The sequence below is a fragment of the Tiliqua scincoides genome, chromosome 14 (genome assembly GCF_035046505.1).
Source record: "Tiliqua scincoides isolate rTilSci1 chromosome 14, rTilSci1.hap2, whole genome shotgun sequence".
Taxonomy (NCBI): Eukaryota; Metazoa; Chordata; class Lepidosauria; order Squamata; family Scincidae; genus Tiliqua; species Tiliqua scincoides.
The window spans coordinates 9,155,080-9,174,448 of record NC_089834.1 but is presented as its reverse complement, the minus strand read 5'-3'; the positions used below and the strand labels follow the sequence as shown (position 1 = coordinate 9,174,448).

The 19,369-nt window shown below is 47.0% G+C and overlaps 1 protein-coding gene across 4 annotated transcripts in view; it reads right to left on the bottom strand.

Annotated features, from left to right (window-relative positions):
• The window catches only part of DGCR2 (DiGeorge syndrome critical region gene 2), a 73,819-nt gene extending 60,207 nt beyond the window's left edge, over positions 1-13,612 (bottom strand). For all 4 annotated transcript variants that reach the window (XM_066609831.1, XM_066609832.1, XM_066609833.1 and 1 more), the window contains exon 1: positions 13,372-13,612. In XM_066609831.1, the coding sequence (XP_066465928.1) occupies positions 13,372-13,450 (79 nt within the window). In that variant the 5' untranslated portion in view covers positions 13,451-13,612. The remainder of the gene's footprint in view (positions 1-13,371) is intronic.
• Positions 13,613-19,369: the final 5,757 nt, after the last annotated feature.

Sequence of the window (19,369 nt, the reverse complement as noted above, 5' to 3'; positions counted from 1 at the left end):
AGAAGATGAATGACAACACGCATACACCACGTGGACCAATTCCTATCCCAGGAATACCACACAGCACTAATAAACTGGAATCAACTATTTTCAGATTAATGAGAAAGAGATTCAAATCAATTTTTAATTATATCTGCAATGGCAAGCCTTGTAGCTAATGCTGATTAGCTGATACACACAAGATTTTAACACTGCCAAATTATTTCCTCCAGGTAACCTTCATTACCCGCGTTGGGGGTAGACGCTATAAAAATGAGAAATCAATGGGCTATTAAGAAAGCCAGGGGACGGTTTGCTGAAAAGGAAAAAAAGAAAGTGCCTGATGACCTGAGATAGAGGAGCGTGTGCCCCGGTATTGCTGGCTGTTAATAAGATTAATATTAAAGAAAGCTGGCTGCGTTAAAAACCCTCACTGAATAGCAATCGCGCTCTCGGAAGAAATATGTAAAACATCCAATTGCCCTCAGCAAAAATCACTGTAATGAAAATACAGCACAATAAACCAATGGGCTTGCCTGGATCACTTTGGGAATTAAAATCAAACTTGTCAGCATTCTCGGGCCTTATTAATCCAACATCAAGAAAGTCTGAGAGGGGAAAGGAAAGCACACCAATTTATATCTCGTTGAAACATGTTAAAAGTCAGTGGCAATTAGCATTTGTACTACTCGTTAGCTATGCTCCAGTGCACCAACGTAACAGGCCAACACCAAAGAACCTTGCGGCTCCTTAAACAGCAGCCAGATTAAATGGGAAACAAACATTCATGAACTGGAGTCGCTCGGTCGGATGAATGAAGCATTATTCTCCGCTGGGGGAGTGTTTGCTGGTTTCACGCATCAAGAATGTCAGCCAGTCAGAAGGCAGAGGCAATGTTTACCAGGCCACCACAGCTCCTGTGGAGCACAGGGAAGCAATGTGGCACAGCAAGGACATGCTGGAGGGCGAGGGGACCAAACCTGCAACAAAAGAACCCACCCATCCCCATTTCTCCAGCTGCTGCAGCCTGTGCCACATAGGAACAGGCCAGAGAACTATCAAGCCTAGCAAAGTTCTACATCCATCTATTATGTTGCTATTTGCAAGCTGATTTTGTTATCCACCTTGCCTTTGATCTAACAAGGGAAGGTGGGATACAAACTCTGTCTCTCTTACACAGCCCCAACCACACATGAGTACAAAGAGCGAACGCTTAGGACTGCGCCCTAACTAACTTTCCAGCACTGACTTAGCCGCAATGCAACCCCCCGAGGTAAGGTAACAAACATGCCCTTAGCTCGAGGAGGCCCCCTTGACTACCTTCCCACTGCAGGATGTGGTGCACACCACATTGGCACAGCTATGTCAGTGATGGAAAGTTGGTTAGGATGGCACCCTTATAAAGAGAAGCCAAAAGGCCTCTGAACAAGCAATGCGCAACTTGTGCCATTTTTAAGCAAAGTTTTTTTTAAACTCTGTTATCCAGGTCAAAAAAGTTGCCTTTTTTTAAAGTCACCCCTTCGCTTTTTAATCTGAGGGTAGTACTAACAGCCAAGCCCCTTTCCTTTGCCGGTAACTTCCACAGTGACACATCGCTTACTTCCATTTTTCAGTTTTTACACACGTGTTTTAAAACTCATGCCAAGGGGAAATGAGCAACACTTTTAAGTAAAACAAACACCACCTTTAAATAAGCAAAGTAAGTAGCAGGGAGAAGAAAACACTCAGGGTCCAATCCTATCCACATTTCCAGCTCTGATGCAGCTGTGCCAACAGGGTGTACTGTGAATCATGCACTGGGGGAAGGCAGCCACAGACGCCTCCACAAAGTAAGGTAGCATTTGTTACTTACTTCAGGGCTACATCAGTGCTGAAAAGTAGGATAGGATTGGGCCCTAAGAAATTGGTGGTGGGGTGTTTTTTGTTTTTTATATACTCTTAATGCGGTATAGTCACAAGGGAGGGTCATGATAAGCTTCTGTATGTCAAGATTTTCCACTAAAACGCTGGTAATATTACATACAAAAACTGGGAAATGGGGCCCAACACACAAGCATATGTGTTACCTCACCATCAAGAGCCAGGCCGGTTAGAGAGCCCAAGACCTGGAAAATGCAGATTCAAATCCCGCTCAGCCTTGAAGCTACCTGGGTGACCTTGGGCCAGTCACTCTCTCAGCCTCACCTACCTCACAGGGTTGTTGAGAGGACAGAAAGGGGAAGGAACCATCCACACCACCCTGAGCTCCTTGGAGGAAGGGCATTATAAAAATGTGAAAAACAGATACATAAACATACTGAGGCAGGGCACACGTTGCAGCTCCTCATGACTCAAGCGCTGTTCACACGCTCATCCCCTCTGGTGCCAGACCCACACCTAGTTCTTCCCCTGGAAGCCAAGTAAGACAGCTCTGACCAGCCTTCAGATCACTGGGTAATTGATGCATCCATCTACAGAAGCTGGCCTGTTTTGCCTTTCACACACCTCAGTATGTTTATGCAAGGTGTGGCCACAGTCCAGCAGCAAGCCAGGCACCACGTCTCAACAAAAGTACTAGTGGTCTCTCAGCTGACTCGCCAAGCAATAACCAGTTAAACGTTTACATATAAACAAGCCAAAACTAAAAATGGAGCTGTATTTAACAAGAGCTGCATTCAGACTCAGCACAGAGATCTGTGCATGCTGCAATATGCTCATACATGTTTTTAAACATCTGTCCTCCCCCCAAACATGTGATTACTGGTATTAGTACTGACATCAAACTGGTGGAGAAAGTGCGAAAAGAAACTCAGGTTTACCTGGCACTATCAAAGGCAACAATACCAGCCACCAGTAACGTGGACAGATTTCCACATGAAATCCCAGGTGTTGAGGATCTGTTGGGGATACTATTATACAGCTGTTGGGGATACTATTGCCACATCCAACTGCCTTGGTTCCGGTGAACAGTTTCCTCTTTCCCACTTTCCTTCTACATGGTAATGTGATTAAACTATTGGCACAACACAATTACTTAATGACAGAGCCCTTGCCTCCTTGGTAAGTTCTAGATCAGAGGTGCCAAACTCATTTCATACCACAGGCCAAATAGCATTCATGGTGCCTGCTGAGGGTTGGAAGTGACATCATTAAGCAGGAAGTGACATCATTAAGCAGATGATGGTCAGAGAGAAGCACTTTGTTATCATGTAGGAACTCATTAGTTGCAAAAGACACAAGAGAAAAGATATGAAAATCTTGATCATATTATCAAGACACAAGGAAGCCCAATTATCACACGGGCCGCCCTTTCAGCAGCACCACTTCTGCAGACACCTCACAGCTCACCTGAGAGGTGGAGTGAAGCCTCAACAGAAGTGTTGAAAGGGTGGCCCAGTTGAATTGGGCTACCCCAGCACCATTTCCTACTCTCACCCCTCTTGGTCGGCCCTTTCCTGCAAAGTGTCCTTTGCCTTCTGAAGCCTCCTTCCATCTCTCCCTCCCAGAGACTCAGCAGAAGTGGCGATGCTGAAAGGGCAGCACTAGGAGAGCCCAATCATCAAACAGGCCGACTATTGGGGCCACATCCAACCTATGGGCCTTACATTTGACACCTCTGTTCTCAATCAGTTGTGGGGACTTAGTCTGCTTGAGTCAGTATCATACAGCATCTTGGAGACAAGAATTGTTGTCAGTGGGTGCACACCATTAGGTTAACATGCACATATACCACACCCCTCCACTCCATGAATTATACACTGATTTTAAGGAGGTAGGAAAGAAAAAACACCTTCTGCGCCTTCCAGAAACCTCCTGTCCAATGCCACGCAACAAAACAGCTTTCCTTGGGTTTTGGGATAGTAACCGAACCCAGTTCCTTTCATGCAATACAGCAGAACGGGAAAAGATTTTAGGTGGGAGGGAAAGGGAATCAACCACCTTTTCCCTTCCTCACCCCTCCACAAGCCTGCTTGGGGCTATGGCACACTACTATATTTTGCTGGTATTCCCCACTTTTATACGATTACTAGTTAGCATCCACTTCCTGAGCTCCATGGAGGAGGCAACTTACATTCAAGAAAGAATGCATAGGATTGAGGCTGCAAATATCAATCAGCTGTTCAAGGCAAAACAATGTATACAAGGGGGGAGAGTTAAAAGCTCAGCTCAAGCCACCAAGTTGTTTTCTTCAATACCAATTTGAGTGTTTTTAATACAAGACTTCAAAAGCATGCGGAAACATAAGCAATGTAGGAGAGTTAACGAAAGGATGAACAGGATTGCTTTGGTGACCAAAAAAGGAATATGATGGAGTGAGCCCAGAACCTTAAGGAACAGTCACGAGTGCATCCCACCCTTGAAAACCCACACAAGAAAACTGACTTTAAGAACAGTTCCCCTTCCATGACTTGCCCTGTAAAGTAATTGCCTTGGCTTTCCTGCAATCCTGCAAGGAAGTTCACTATGATGCATGCTTTCCCTTCTGCATCCTACTACATTTTTGGTCTAATCAAACTGGGGGGAAGGGAGCAAGGAAAACACAACAGCCTCACTGTTTATGGTTTATACCTTAAAGACATTTCCTGAAGAAAGTACCAGGAGGAAAAGGAACAGTGTGGATTTTTTCCAGTGGGTTGTTGAGTTCTGGACCAAAAACCGGGCAATGTAACAACCAAGTCACCATGGATAGCTCTGAAGAAGGCAAATGAGCCAGTCAAAAGGCACTCATGTTGTGTTGTGCTGTGTTAGGGTGGTGACATCTGGTCACTTAAAAGCATGAGTCAGGGGAGGGTGGAAGATTTTTCACATTTTGATGCTTCCTCCAAAGAGCTCGGGGTGGTACACATAGCTCCTCTCCAACTTCTGTCCTCACAACAACCCTATGAGGTACGTTATGCTGCGAGTGTCCCAAGGTTACCCAAGAAGCTTCATGGCTAAGCAGAGATTTGAACCTGGAGCCTCCAGGTCTAAGTCCCACACCAGAACCACTACACCATCCTGGCTCTTCCCTGATTGGCTAGCAAAGCAGGCAGGAGGAAAGACTGCGAAATAGCAAGCAGCATGTTTAAATCTCCTTCTGAGATTCTCACTGCTTTCTTCCTGCCTCTCCCCTCATCTCTGGAGATACGCTCCCCATTCTTGGACTCTCAGGTAGGAACCGGCTGTTGCCACCACCATCCTGTTATGAGCCAACAAACAAGAACAGAGCAGGAAATTTATCCTCCCCTTCTCTTGCTACGCTGGGAGTCATGATATGTATAACAGTGCCAGGGTGCCTCCTCTGCAATCAAAAGGTCCCAGGATTCAGCCCCAGCATCTCTGAGCAGGGCATGGAAAGGCCCCTGCCTGAATTCCTAAGAAGCCACTGCCAGTCAGAGTCCAAATACTGAACTAGCTCTGCAATTTCCTATGTCCCTAAGACATTTGAGCAGTCAAGTCCCTTGCAAGACAAGCTGCACCTGTAAATCTGTCTTTGCTTATGCAACTTAGGAGACATGGGTCGACTTGCAGGTTTAGGATTACTTGTATCTGAGAAAGAGGAGAAAAAACAGGCATATCTGCTAAAAAAAATGGGAAGCAAATTCCATGCTGCATTTTGGGATTAAAGGAGAGTCCTTGAGGTGAAGAGGTTGGAAACTGCTGGGGAAGCTCAATTCACTGCTGGCCACTGGCCTTGCAGCAGCCTACGATCTAGCAGATAAATATTGATCAGGCCTTAAGCAGCTTATGAGAGCATCCCAGCTCAGATTCTCCCATATCTCCTTCTCATGCATGTCCCACTCTGCTTAAGACAGTGCCACAAAACTCCTCACAACCTTAAGCCTCCATCTAAGGTTGCATCTTGTGTTCAGCACGCACTACTCCACACACCCAAGACTTGGACCAAATCACGGCAAGGTGGTTTAACCAAGGTAAAAGATCTGGAATGTTCCATTTCACAGACTGCAGGTGGCAAGTTATATACCTGAACTCTCTCCCATGCAAAGCAAAACCTGCATGTAGGAAGCCAGCATATCAAGGAAAGCTCTGCACTAAACCTTTCCTCCAAAGTCCTCCTTCACTATGCATACTGAAGGACGGGGTTTGCATGGGAATACCTTCTAAAATACAACACAAGTGCCTCCACACACTTCTGCAATCTGAACTGGAACAGTATAGAATGCTACCACCTCATTCTGTGTGATGGCCAGAGTGAACCTTACTAAAGGATAGGATCAGCCTGCACAAGTTGTTCACCAGAAGGCAAAAGCCAAAGGTTTTCACTCTGGGAGGCACAGTTAACACACAGGGCATCGTGGGACACCCATGGTCCAGCAGCAAGCACTGCTGAGATGCTGAAATGGCCATAAGAGGCTTGGCTCAGTGGGCAGAGTTCAGCGTGCAAGGTTTTCACCGCGTGAAAAGCTCACCCGCCTGCTCCAGGCCTCTTATCACCATTTCCAGCATGCTCACAAGCTGGAAGTGGCAGTGCACCATCGCGAATTACTTCCAGGTACCAGGCTCTGCAACTGCAACACAGAGGGCAACACTAGTTTGGGGGCCACTGGCCTACAGCCATGGCAGCTTTGAGACAACTAAAAGCACGACCCGATCCAGTGTGGCTTCCACAGTGCTAACAAGTCACTGATAGATGGACCAACTGCATGATCCACCATGGAAAACCAATCCTCTCCATGACTACATTATAGTGGCCACCTCACAGGTGTCAGAAGACCTCTCAGCTCTACACAATGAAACACTCAAGTCATTTGTACTGCAACTGAACTGGGCAATTTTTCTGATCACATTTCTAAGATGGTTTGTTTTGAACGGCAAAAGTAACACTAAGCAGCAATACAGTAAGGTCTCTTTCCATATCACAAATAGCACATGAACCTCGTTTAATATAAATGGCTCAATTCTCAATGCGCAATTAAAGGCTTTTAAGAAACATACCAACCACTCCCCCCACACACACTGCTGCACAGAAACCCTTAAGTGAAGGTTAAGGTACACACTAGAAAAACAAAAGACCTTTCATCCAAAAAACCAAATGCTGAATGACTTATGCCAATAGGAAATGACCAAGCATAATGCTAGAGAGCACTGAGCAGGTAATTAAAATACCTAAAGAAGAGAAAAAGTCCAGGGTCTCCGGCATAACAAAGTTACACTGGTATCTGAGTCAAGGAACCAAGAACATTGCATTGGAAGCCACTCTTGAACAAAAGAGTGGAAACAGGCAAAGATCTCCATGTTTACAGCCTACCAAGCAACACACAAAGTTCTCCAATGAGGATCAGAAAAGTTAGGGAGAGAAACTGCTGTAACTGCTTCTGTTTTGTTTAAAAGTTTCAGAGAAGTATGTCGAAAAATAATTGTATAGTAAGTACTTGTATATTGTACCTGCCCTTGCCTCTTTCCGCCTTTACCAGACTTAAAGAACAGTAATATTTTCTATTGGTTTCTTGTTGGGGAGTGGGAGAGATTTTAAAACTAAGGTTTTGAGCACCAAAACTAAGGTTTCACATTGACAGCGTAGTTACATGGACCATGTGAGAAACTTCTTGACTACATTTCTGCCTCAATATTAAAAACATAACACATGCATATACTAATTAAGAACGTAAGTCTCAATCTGATAAAGATATAATAGAAGAGAGATACAGTAATGACATGGAGGAAGCCCTGTGAGCAGCCAGCCATTTATTTTTTTTTAGTGGTTTCATCACAGCAGCCCAGGATGCTGAAGAGGCAAGCCACTTTGCTATGGAAAACGCAGCCTGGCTTTTTAGTAGCGCAAGCAGCTTATAGGATAACTTCAAAGAAGCCACCCTCCGGGCCTGGTTCTCCCTCATACAAACACATGTTTTGTTGGTTCAGAGTCACACTTTTCACAAATGGCTGCAACCCCAATTACTAGAAGAAAACCCAGAACACACAGTTTAGACAGCACTTGAAAGACTGCTTTCTTGCTACTACCAACTGCAAACTCCATCTACTTTACGAATGGAATTTTTTTAAGTGCTTCAACAAAAAGAGGGCAAAGAACATCCTGTGACACCGTTGTCAACATTAACTGCAATACCTAAAGCTCTTTTGAAGCAAACTATCTGAAGGTTAGGCCATGTTCTGAAGGTTTCATGCTATGATTAGATCTCAGTGCTATACTTCATAATGCCATTTGGCATCAGTAGTCAAGCAAATGAACAAGCCACAATTAGGTGTCGCTCTAAGATCATCATTCTTCCATCCTATATTCTTATCTACAACAGGACAGGCAGTAAAGCCTGTTAAGATCTGCATGCAGAGATATTACAAAAGGGGGAAAACTCGCATTCAAAACGCAGATCAATTTCACGGCTGCAACCTGAAGTTTACCCCAGTTCTTGGTCATGCTTCTGATACACATGCAATGGGCACTTATGTAACTGAGTCACATTATTTTGGAAGGGCTACATCATATCCTCCGTAGAGAGTTTCCCAACACAGATCCCTTTCAAAAAAATGCAGCTTAGCCAGAGAGGCTATCTGACACAACACTCACATCGTCCATGCATTATAATTTTCTCCACAGCTAAGTGCTAATTGTTCAAAGGGATTCACAGTCATCTGTGCTGAAAAGCATCTAACCTGCCAAATTACATTACAGGAAAAAAATGAAAAAGCAACGCAACTGGCTCTAGTCAACCAGCTAAAACTCCTCAGACACGTGAAGCTTTCTCTGTGTGGTATCCACTACCCCTTCACTCAAACAGCTTCTGCAAGCATTGACAGGCAGACCAAAACAGGCCTTTTTTCGCAAGCTGGTTCCCTAAAGTGTAATTGGCAGATGAATTACAGAGAAATAAGATGCCCCAAAAGCATGAAAATTCTTTATAGGCTTCAGTCTTTTCTCCACCATACCATTTGATTTTTCTCTGTAAACCGTTTTGTGAACTTTAGCTGAAAAGCAGTATATAATTAATAATATTTAACAATACCAACGACTGAAGAGGGCCAATTAGCCCAATGGTGAGCTCAGTCCAAACTGTGAGCTGTGGCTCCTTGGGAACCCCAGAAGCCAGCCAGGGGAGCCACAGAATCCTCGCAAAAAATCCATCACCCTATACAATATATGGGTTTGTCTCCCTAATGGAGAGCCACAGCCAATGGCCCAGTCGGTCAAGGGAGTCACCAGCCGAAAAAGTTTGGGAACCAGCAAACACAAGGAAAACTTCTGCCAATCCTGGATTATCCAAACTCAAGATCAAATTCTAGTAAGACTAAATGAGAATAGTCCACTAGGCTGGCATCCAAATGAGAAAGGACCATTATAAGCCTTTTTTGCCCACAGCTTCCTCTTTGGGACTCCCCTTTTTTCCCTCCTGAGCATGTTCAAATGCACGGTTCTTTTTTCCAGTTCTATTGCATGCACACTTACAGGTTTCACTCTTCTTCCCCAAGCCCCAACACCACATCTTCCCTTCCACCAGAATATTACAGGATCTAGGGGAGGAGGAAGTACCTGCAAGTAAGTTCTAGGTGCCTCAGCAGCCCCACACCAAATATCTGTGTAACTTTTGTGCCCCCAAAACTTTTGTGCCACTGTGTAACTTTTGTGCCCCCAAGTTCCTGCTACACCTTCATTTCTTAGACAGCCTCCAGGGTCCTGTGGCTTCCTTTCTGCACTCCTCATAACAGGGTATCTTTCTTAACACCCTTCTCTGATCTCGCATCCCAGTTCCTGAGAAAGTTTCAAGTCCTTACATCCTGGCAAAGCCCCAGTGCCATACACCTGCTGGAACTTTTGCCAACTCTTTTGATCACCACCATTTCCATACATCTTCAAGGGCTCCCCACCCCTTCTAGGTACGCTTCCAAACCCCAGTGATCCCCGTTCAGGAAGGGCAATCCTTAGAACTCAGCCCCTTGCAGCAAAGATATACACATTCAGGTACCCCTTCACTCCAAAATGCTACAAAACCCTCATTCCCCTCCTTATTAGAACACCTGATCCATAGTTTGCAAGAAACCAAGGTAAACCCTCAAACATGCACACAAGTATGCGAGATAGTGTTTTTTTTTCCCCACAGCACCATCATTTCAGGAAACTAAATATAAGAGATACATTTTGCATTTTATATATGCAAGAACCACAAGTACTCCTCCACTACTCCCAGTCCAGAGTAGCAGGACCTAAGAAAAAGTCCCCTTTGAGCCTCTCTCCCATTTGGTACTTAACAGCCCAAATCTCTACATGTTTATTTAGAAATACGTCCCATTGTTCAGTGATGGCTATTTCCAGGTAAGTGGGGCTAGGTTTGCAGTCAGTGTGATCCTATGCAGGCTTACTCAGCAGTCTCACTGACTCCAATGAGACTTACACCTAGATTAACTAAGAGGGTTGCAGCCACACAATGCAATCCAAGGCCTGTTTATGCATAAGTTCCCACTGGTTCCAATGTGACTTACTCCCAAGTAAGCACAGCTAGAATTTCAGCCTAACACTTGGGCTGACATTGCCTAATACAATTTCAATCTATGGATGTTTACTCAGGAATGCCACTGGAGTACTCCCAGGCAAAAGTGGCTAGTGTTGGTGCCAGACAGTCCAGTCCTGGGGAGGTTTACTCAGAAGACTCACTGATTTTAACAGGGCTTGTTCCCAGTTAACAACACATTCCTGGCCATGTTTGCTCAGAAAATCCAATGACTTCTACGGGACTTACCTCCCAGGTAAATATGGCTAAGACTGAAGCTGTATGGTGGCAATCCTGCGCACATTTACTCAGAAATCCATTTCAGTTACTTCAAAAGAGACTTACTTCCAGGTACACATACACAGCATTGTAGCCAAACAGCACAATCTGGGGTGTGCATTCTCAAAAATCTGTTCCACCAATTTCAATGGGATTTACTCCCAGGGAACAGTGCAATCCTAGCCATGTTTTACTCAAAAAGACTCACTGATTCAATAGGTTACACTCCCAGGGACCAGTGCAGTCCTAGCTACATTTACTCAAGAAGACCTGTTGGTTTCAATGAGGTTTATCCTGGATAACCTTACAATCCCAGCTGTGCATACTCAGAAGACCCACAGATTGCAGAGAGATTAAGAGTCCAATCCTATGCATGTCCCAATCCTAAACCCTATTATAGTCAATTGGGCTTACTCCAGGTAAATATGGATAGCAGCGCAGTTCTGGCTATGCTTACTCAGAAGATCCTCCCAGCTTCAATAGGGTTCTTAAAAGCAACCATCCCATACCATTCACTGCTTTACCTGGGAGTAAGTCCCACTGGATTCAGTGGGACAAACACTGCAGTCGACACCGCCTAGGACGTAAAGTCCTGCTGGATCAGGCCAAAAACTCATAAGAAGAATCCCGCTGGATCAAAGTCCCATCTAGTCTAGCTTCCAGTGGCCCAACAGATGCCTGAAGGAGCACACAAGACAGCAAAAGACCAGCATCCTGTCACCACACACCTGGCATTCTGAGGTCGTCTAAAACCAGGGGGCTGCATATACACATCATGGCTCGTAACCTGTGACAAACTTTTCTTCCACACATCCTCTTTTAAAAGGCATCTAGAACAGTCTTTCTCAAGGTTTGTTCTGTCGTAGCACTTCATACGGTCCATCTATTTGAAGTACTACTGGAAGTAAATGGTGATGATGTCATCACCAGTTTCTTCCAGCTTGGGAGGCCAGAAGCATCATGACAAACACCAGTAAGAACCTCAGGGTGGATGAGAGGGCTTTTTCAAGCATGGAAAAGCTGGCTTTGGAGCTCTGCCCACTGAGCTAAGCCTCCTACCACTCTTTGTTGTCATGTTCCTTGTCTCACTCCAGAGAAGCAGGTGTCCAGGGGTCCTGCAAGTACCACCAGGCACCACCTCAAGTACCACTGGTGGTACCTGTACCACTCGTTGAGAAACACAGGCCTTCAGGTGCCATCTCCACATCCTGTGGCAAGGAGTTCTATAGACCGATCACTTGTTGGCATCCTTCAGTCTTGGAAGACTATGGTGTCACGCTCTGAATGGTGGTTCTGGAACAGAGTGTCCTCTCCACTGCGCGAAGCCTGGGTAAAGTAGGTATGGAGGATAGGCTGTTACCCAGGCAGCAAATCCCCCCTCTCCACGTCGCTGAAATGGTCCAATGGAAAGGCAGAGGCCAATACGGTTGGTTCCAGTGGCGTCGCAGGAGTTGCCAGAACATGACTGTGTTCAGCCATGAACTGCCTCAGGGACTCCAGCTCCGGATTTTGCCTCGAGGTTGACTCCTGAAGCCTTTTCCATAACTGGATGTAGCCACAAGGCAGTGGAGGTTTGGGATCAGAGTTTTCCTTCTCTCAGATGAGCTGCCTTCCCAGGCTAACAAGTCCCATCTACCCAGTGGCTGTTTAGTCGACAAGTACAGCCAAACTGAGGGCCTATTCTTATCCCCAGCCCCCAGGGATAATGACCCCCAGACCGATCACACACCCTGGATAAAGGATATTTCCTTTTGTCTGTTCCAACTAACTCCAAACACTCAAATTTCAGAGGGTGACCCTCTCCCGTCCCAGGTGAAGCAGCAGCTAAACCACTACAAGGCTTCCTCCATCAATCCGTCCGATCCCATTTGAAAACGCAACTAGGAGGTCTGCAGGTGTCATCCCCACATCCTGTAGCGAGGAGTTCCACAGACCAATCACGCACTCTGAGTAAAAAATATAAATCCTTTTGTTTGTTGGAACAGACAAAATACATTTCTTTACCCAGATCACATAACAAGTCTGTGGAACTCCCACCACAGGATGCCTTTGCCTGTTGGAACAGACCAAAGGAAATGCATTTATTTACCCAGCGCGTGTGAGGGGTTTGTGGAACTCCCTGCCACAGATCGCCTTTTGCCTGTTGGAATAGACCACAGGATATATATTTCTTTACCCAGAGAGCATGGTGGGTCTGTGGAACTCACTGCCACAGGTCACCTTTTGCCTGCTGGAATAGACGACAGGATATATATTTCTTTATCCAGAGAGTGTAAGGGGTCTGTGGAACTCCCTGCCACAGGATGCCTTCTGCCTACAGGAGCAGACGAAAGGAAGCGCTTGCCTTCGCCTGCAGAGTGTGAGGGGTCTGCGGAACTCTCTGCCACAGGTCACCTCCTGCCTGCAGGAGCAGACAGAAGGAAGCGCTCGCCTGTGCCCAGAGGCTGTGAGGGATCTGTGGAACTCCCTGCCACGGGACGCCACCGCCTTCAGGCACTCGGATGGCAGTGGATGCTCCTCTCCCTCCAGGCGCAGCAACAGCAGCCCAGCCAGAGCGGCCCCTGCAGGCGCGCAGGGAGACCCCGCCAGGTGGGAAGGGCGGCGGTTGCCTAGGAGACCACGGCGCCAGGGGCTCCCCGCGAAGCCGCCCCTCCCCTCGGCCGCGCGGCGCGTCCCTCGCCGGCCCCCGTACCTGGCCGCAGCGGCTCGGTGATGCTGAGCACCAGGAGGAAGAGGAGGAGGAAGGTGCCGCTGTCCGCCTTGGGCACCATTTATCCTCCGTTCATCCTCCCCGGCCGGCAGCCAGCGCAGCTCCGCCTCCGTCCTCGGCCCCGAGCCCGTCGCGCCCGCCCGCAGCCGGACCTCGCCCGCAGCCGCCACAGCCGGTCCGTCGAGAGGCGACTGAGGCGCGCGCAGGATTGCTGGCCGCACAAGATGGCCGCCGCGCTCCCTTCCCCTCAGCCGCGCAGCCAATGGGGAGGCGAGGGGGCGTGGCCTCGGAGCCCCTCGGCCGCGCAGCCAATGCGAAGTCAGGGGACGTGGTTTAGGAGCCCGGGGAAGCCAGGGGGCGTGGCAGCCTAAGGTTGCTCTCCTAGCCACACTTACCTGGGAATAAGCCCCATTGAATATACTAGGGTTTACTTCTGAGTAGACCTGCATAGAATTGGGGTCGAAGGCGGAAAAGTCTTGCCACACTTACCTGGGAGTAAGCCCCGTTGACTATAACGTAACTTGCTTCTGAGTAGACATGCATAGGCTTGGGCTCTTACTCTAATCCAGGCTGCTAAGGGAGGGGGGCTATTATGGCCTGTGCAGGCTGGTCTGGGAGAGTTTTCAAGCATTCAAAACACTGGTGGCTGCAGCTTGCTCAAGAGTAAGAGGCTGCAATCCTATACTGTACACACTTTCCTGGGAGTAAGCCTCCATTGAACACAATGGGGTTTACTTCTGAGTAGACAGGCCTATGAATGGTCTGTCCAATGACTGGGGGGGAAGCTATCACCTCCCTGGTAGCAAGATGGTATCTTAACATAAGAACATAAGAGCAGCCCAACTGGATCAGGCCATAGGCCCATCTAGTCCAGCTTCCTGTACCTCACAGCTACGTCAGGTTACCACATGGCTCCTGATCCTGTGGGTTCACCCCATGGGAAGTGGAGATGGCTGGGGCAGTTGCGTGGCCCTCCAGCAGATGTGGTTTGGGGAAGGAGGGGGCCGATCAGAGTCTCAGCTGTGGGGCAAGCCTCCCGCCCCTTTGAACAGCTGGGGTGGCAGCAGTACTTGCAAAAGTGGTACCCGCAGAAGCTTGAGAAACCCTTGACTGAATAAACAGATCTTAAGAACGTAAGAACAGCCCCACTGGATCAGGCCATAGGCCCATCTAGTTCAGCTTCCTGTATCTCACAGCGGCCCACCAAATACCCCAGGGAGCACACCAGATAACAAAGAGACCCCATCCTGGTGCCCTCCCTTGCATTGGCGTTCTGACATAGCCCATTTCTAAAATCAGGAGGTTGCACATAAACATCGTGGCTTGTAACCCGTAATGGATTTTTCCTTCAAAAACTTGTCCAATCCCCTTTTAAAGGCGTCCAGGCCAGTCACCATCACCACATCCTGTGGCAAGGAGTTCCACAGACCAACCACACGCTGAGTTAAGAAATATTTTCTTTTGTCTGTCCTAACTCTCCCAACACTCAATTTGAGTGGATGTCCCCTGGTTCTGGTGTTCTGTGAGAGTGTAAAGAGCATCTCTCTATCCACTCTGTCCATCCCCTGCATAATTTTGTATGTCTCAGTCATGTCCCCCCTCAGGCGCCTCTTTTCTAGGCTGAAGAGGCCCAAACGCCATAGCCTTTCCTCATAAGGAAGGTGCCCCAGCCCCGTAATCATCTTAGTCGCTCTCTTTTGTACCTTTTCCATTTCTACTGTCTTTTTTGAGATGCGTCGACCAGAACTGAACATAATACTCCAGGTGTGGCCTTACCATCGATTTGTACAACGGCATTATAATACTAGCCGTTTTGTTCTCAATAGCTTTTCTAATGGTCCCAAGCATAGAATTGGCCTTCTTTACTGCAGCCGCACATTGAGTCAACACTTTCATTGACCTGTCCACCACCACCCCAAGATCTCTCTCCTGATCTGTCACAGACAGCTCAGAACCCATCAGCCTATATGTGAAGTTTTGATTTTTTGCCCCAATGTGCATGACTTTACACTTACTGACATTGAAGCGCATCTGCCATTTTGCTGCCCATTCTGCCAGTCTGGAGAGATCCTTTTGGAGCTCCTCACAATCACTTCTGGTCTTCACCACTCGGAAAAGTTTGGTGTAGTCTGCAAACTTTGCCACCTCACTGCTCAACCCTGTCTCCAGGTCATTTATGAAGAGGTTGAAAAGCACCGGTCCCAGGACAGATCCTTAGGGCACACCGCTTTTCACTTCTCTCCATTGTGAAAATTGCCCATTGACACCCGCTCTCTGTTTCCTGGCCTTCAACCAGTTCTCAAGCAATGAGAGGACCTGTCCTCTAATTCCCTGACTGTGTTTTTAGTAGCCTTTGGTGAGGGACCTTGTCAGACGCCTCACTCTTATAACAGTTGTGATTTGTAGGCTTGCTTGCTCAGAAGTTTTCCCCTCTGTATTTTAATAGGGATTTACTCCCAAGTACAGGGGTGGCAGCCCTCCCGTGCCAGTCTAAGCACATCTACTCAAAAGTATTCCCATTGGTTTGAGTAGGGATGCACTTCCAGGTGTAGGGTGGTAGCCCAGCACTCCATTTCTAGGCAAGTTTACCCAGAAGTAACTCCTATCACTTTCAGTGGGACTTGCTTCCAGGTATATATGGTGGCAGCCCCATAACTCCCCTCCTGGGCAAGTTTACTCAGAGGTAAGGCTGCAATGCTATCCACACTTACCTAGGAGAAAGCCCCATTGACTATAATGAGTATATGCATGAGTAGACATGCATAGGCTTGGGCTCTAAGGCTGCAATCCTCCTATCTACACTCTCCTGGGAGTAAGCCCCATTGAGTATAATGGGGCTTACTTTTCTTGCCTAGGATTGGGCACTAGGCTCCTTGCTTGCAGGGAGACTCACAGCCCAATCCTATGCATGTCTACTCAGAAGTAAGTCCCATTTGAGTCAATGGGGCTTACTCCCAGGAAAGTGTGGATAGGATTGGGCTGTCACTCCCAAGACCAGGGTGGCAGCCCAGCAGTGCAAGGCATGTTTACTCAGTTCTGTTCACTTCAGCGAGTCACTTCCAGGTACAGGGTGGGCAAAGACCAACTGCTGTATGTTATTTATTAATGGATTTGAGGTAGAAAAAGGGCTGAGAAAAATGTCTTGTTCTTGCTTCTAGTGGTTTGGGAGTTGAACTTAGACCTGGAAGATCCAGGGTCAAATCTCTGCTCAGCTGCAAAGCTTTCTGGGTGACCTTGGGCCAGTCACTCTCAACCTCACCTACCTCACAGGGCTGTTGTGTGGATAAAAGGAGGAGAGGAACTACGTACACCACCTCTTGGAGGAAGTGCAGTATGTAAATGTGAAATAATAATGTTGCATGCAAAGTATTTAAAGAAGACTGTGTATGCCAGCAGGGAAGGGATCATCTGTGCCGAGTTCATCTGATGAAAGATGACATAAGTTTGCTGTGGAGATAGGCTCATGGATCAGGTTTTAAGTCTTGTGAAAACCAATCATGGACTTACAAAGGGATTTCCACCCAAGTAAACATGCCGAGGATTGCAGGTGTGTACCCTGTGGCCCAGGATTTTCCAGTGTGGTACCCGTGGGTGTATGTACACAGACAGAGCTGACTTCTGAAAGAGGAAATGCGGGGGACAAAGGAGGACAGAGGGCGGAGTATCTCTCCTCACAAGCACACTGTTGCACTCTTTCCTTCTCAAAATGCACATGCCTGCTGAGCCAAGCACAGCTTTAAAGAGAAGGCAGAGGCCAGGTGAGGAGACTATGGTGGCATCAGTGGCCAGGACCATGGAGGATGGCAGGAGGAAGGTGCATCTTTGTGCCTGAATGGGTGAGTCAGTGTAAGGTGTGCACATGATGTGTGTTTGATCATATTTGTCTGTGGCCTGGACTCCTTGGAAGCCATCCCCACTTAGCCACAAAGCTTCCTGGTTACCCTTGGGTTACCCTTACCTACCTCATAGAGTTGTTGTGAGGACAAAAAGAAGGAACCATGTACACCACCCTGAGCTCCTTGGAGGAAGGGCAGTTAAAAAATGTGGAAAATAATAATTTTTTTTTAATTGTCTGGTCCCATCTGTCGGCATCTGTTTTGCAGTGGTACCCACCATTCCTCTTCAGAATTCCTGTGACGCTCACAAGGTTGGGGACCCCTGCTCTGTGTTGCTAAAGACAATGGCCAAGTGTTTACAAATCCCATTGTCAGCCTGCCAGGACAAGTACCTCCAACTCCATGACAAGAAGGACACCCAAACCAATACAGAGCCCTCTCTCCAAAGGTCTCATTCCATTGCACTTGTTTAGGATTTAAGAAATGACAAGAGTCTGTTCCAAGTGGCTAGAGAAGCTTTTTAAATTATCTCCATATCCCAGTGCAAATGAGAGAAGTCCTTGCCTCTCCCCAAGCTTCCTGCACATGCGAGAAGACCTAGGGGAAGAGAGAGAGATGGTAGCCAGTTGTCACTGGCAACCACAAATATAGTAATCACTGGCCAGTATGCCAATTTGCGGACCCTCATCAACGGCAAACTAGCAATTGATTATTATGGCATTGGTTGCAACCTGTATGTTTATGTCTATTTTATGAGATCACTCCATATTTAATACATTGATATCCCTCCTTTCTGTAGGCAAACTCAAGACAATCATCAGAGCACCCAGACCTGCTTAACTTCAGCAAGATTGCTCCATCATCATGTGCCTTCCAACCACATGCTGGAACATGTTTTAAACTGAATTTAGATTACACAGAACCTTTTGTCAAAGATCTTGCCCACACCCTTTATAAAACCTGCTGGGACTATACCATTTCAGATTTAAAGCAAGAGATTGCTTGCTTAAATGCCCCTTCTCTTTTAAAATGCTCCCTGCATAGAGAAAACTAGCAAGTCAAGGAGAATGCTGCCTTGGTGTGTTAGCTTTCTGCAAGCAAGGATGTTTTGATTCTGGGGAGCTTTTCACTCATGCAAGCCTCCACCTAGATTCTAAAGTTGCACAATCTCATAAAGTCTGTGCCGTGTGGTTACTTGTTTACACAAACCGGTTTTTAGAGAAACCATCAGCAAACAAGATATATTATTTAAACTTAAGCTTAGTATGCAAAAACATACCAGATGTTTTGGTTTCAACTGCGCCTTCTGAAGTATACTCAGTTGTATCGTTTCCTTCTGTTCTGCATAGTTGTCCTATCTGTTTGCTTCAGATGGGCACAATGGAAGGGCTGCACGTCTGTCCTCTACACTTCCTCTTTCACTCTGTTGGCCTCTTCTTTTTGGTCAGTCCATCTGCCTCCATTGCTTCTCCTCTTCCCTGGAATTGGAAAGGGAGAGGCCAACACAGTGAAAGAGGGAGTGTGGAAGAGAGGAGAGTGCAAGGCTTGGTCCACACAAGGGGTCCTTGATAGTCAGATTTCCTGCCTATTTAAGTGCAAGGAAATACAGGTGGATAATGAATAGATGACAACACTAAGCTATTTCTTCCCAGTATTGCATATACGCAACAGGGATCAAATGCATACACTTGTGGGCTGGGCAGAAATGGGTTAAGAACATAAATAAACATAAGAACAGTCCCACTGGATCAGGGCATAGGCCCATCTAGTCCAGCTTCCTGTATCTCACAGCAGCCCACCAAATGCCCCAGGGAGCACACCAGATAACAAGAAGACCTGCAAGGCATTCTGGGAATTGTAGTTAACATAAGAACAGCCCCACTGGATCAGGCCATAGGCCCATCTAGTCCAGCTTCCTGTATCTCACAGTGGCCCACCAAATGCCCCAGGGAGCACACCAGATAACAAGAAGACCTGCAAGGCATTTTGGGAATTGTAGTTAACATAAGAACAGCCCCACTGGATCAGGCCATAGGCCCATCTAGTCCAGCTTCCTGTATCTCACAGCAGCCCACCAAATGCCCCAGGGAGCACACCAGATAACAAGAGACCTGCATCCTGGTGCCCTGCCTTGTATCTGCCAC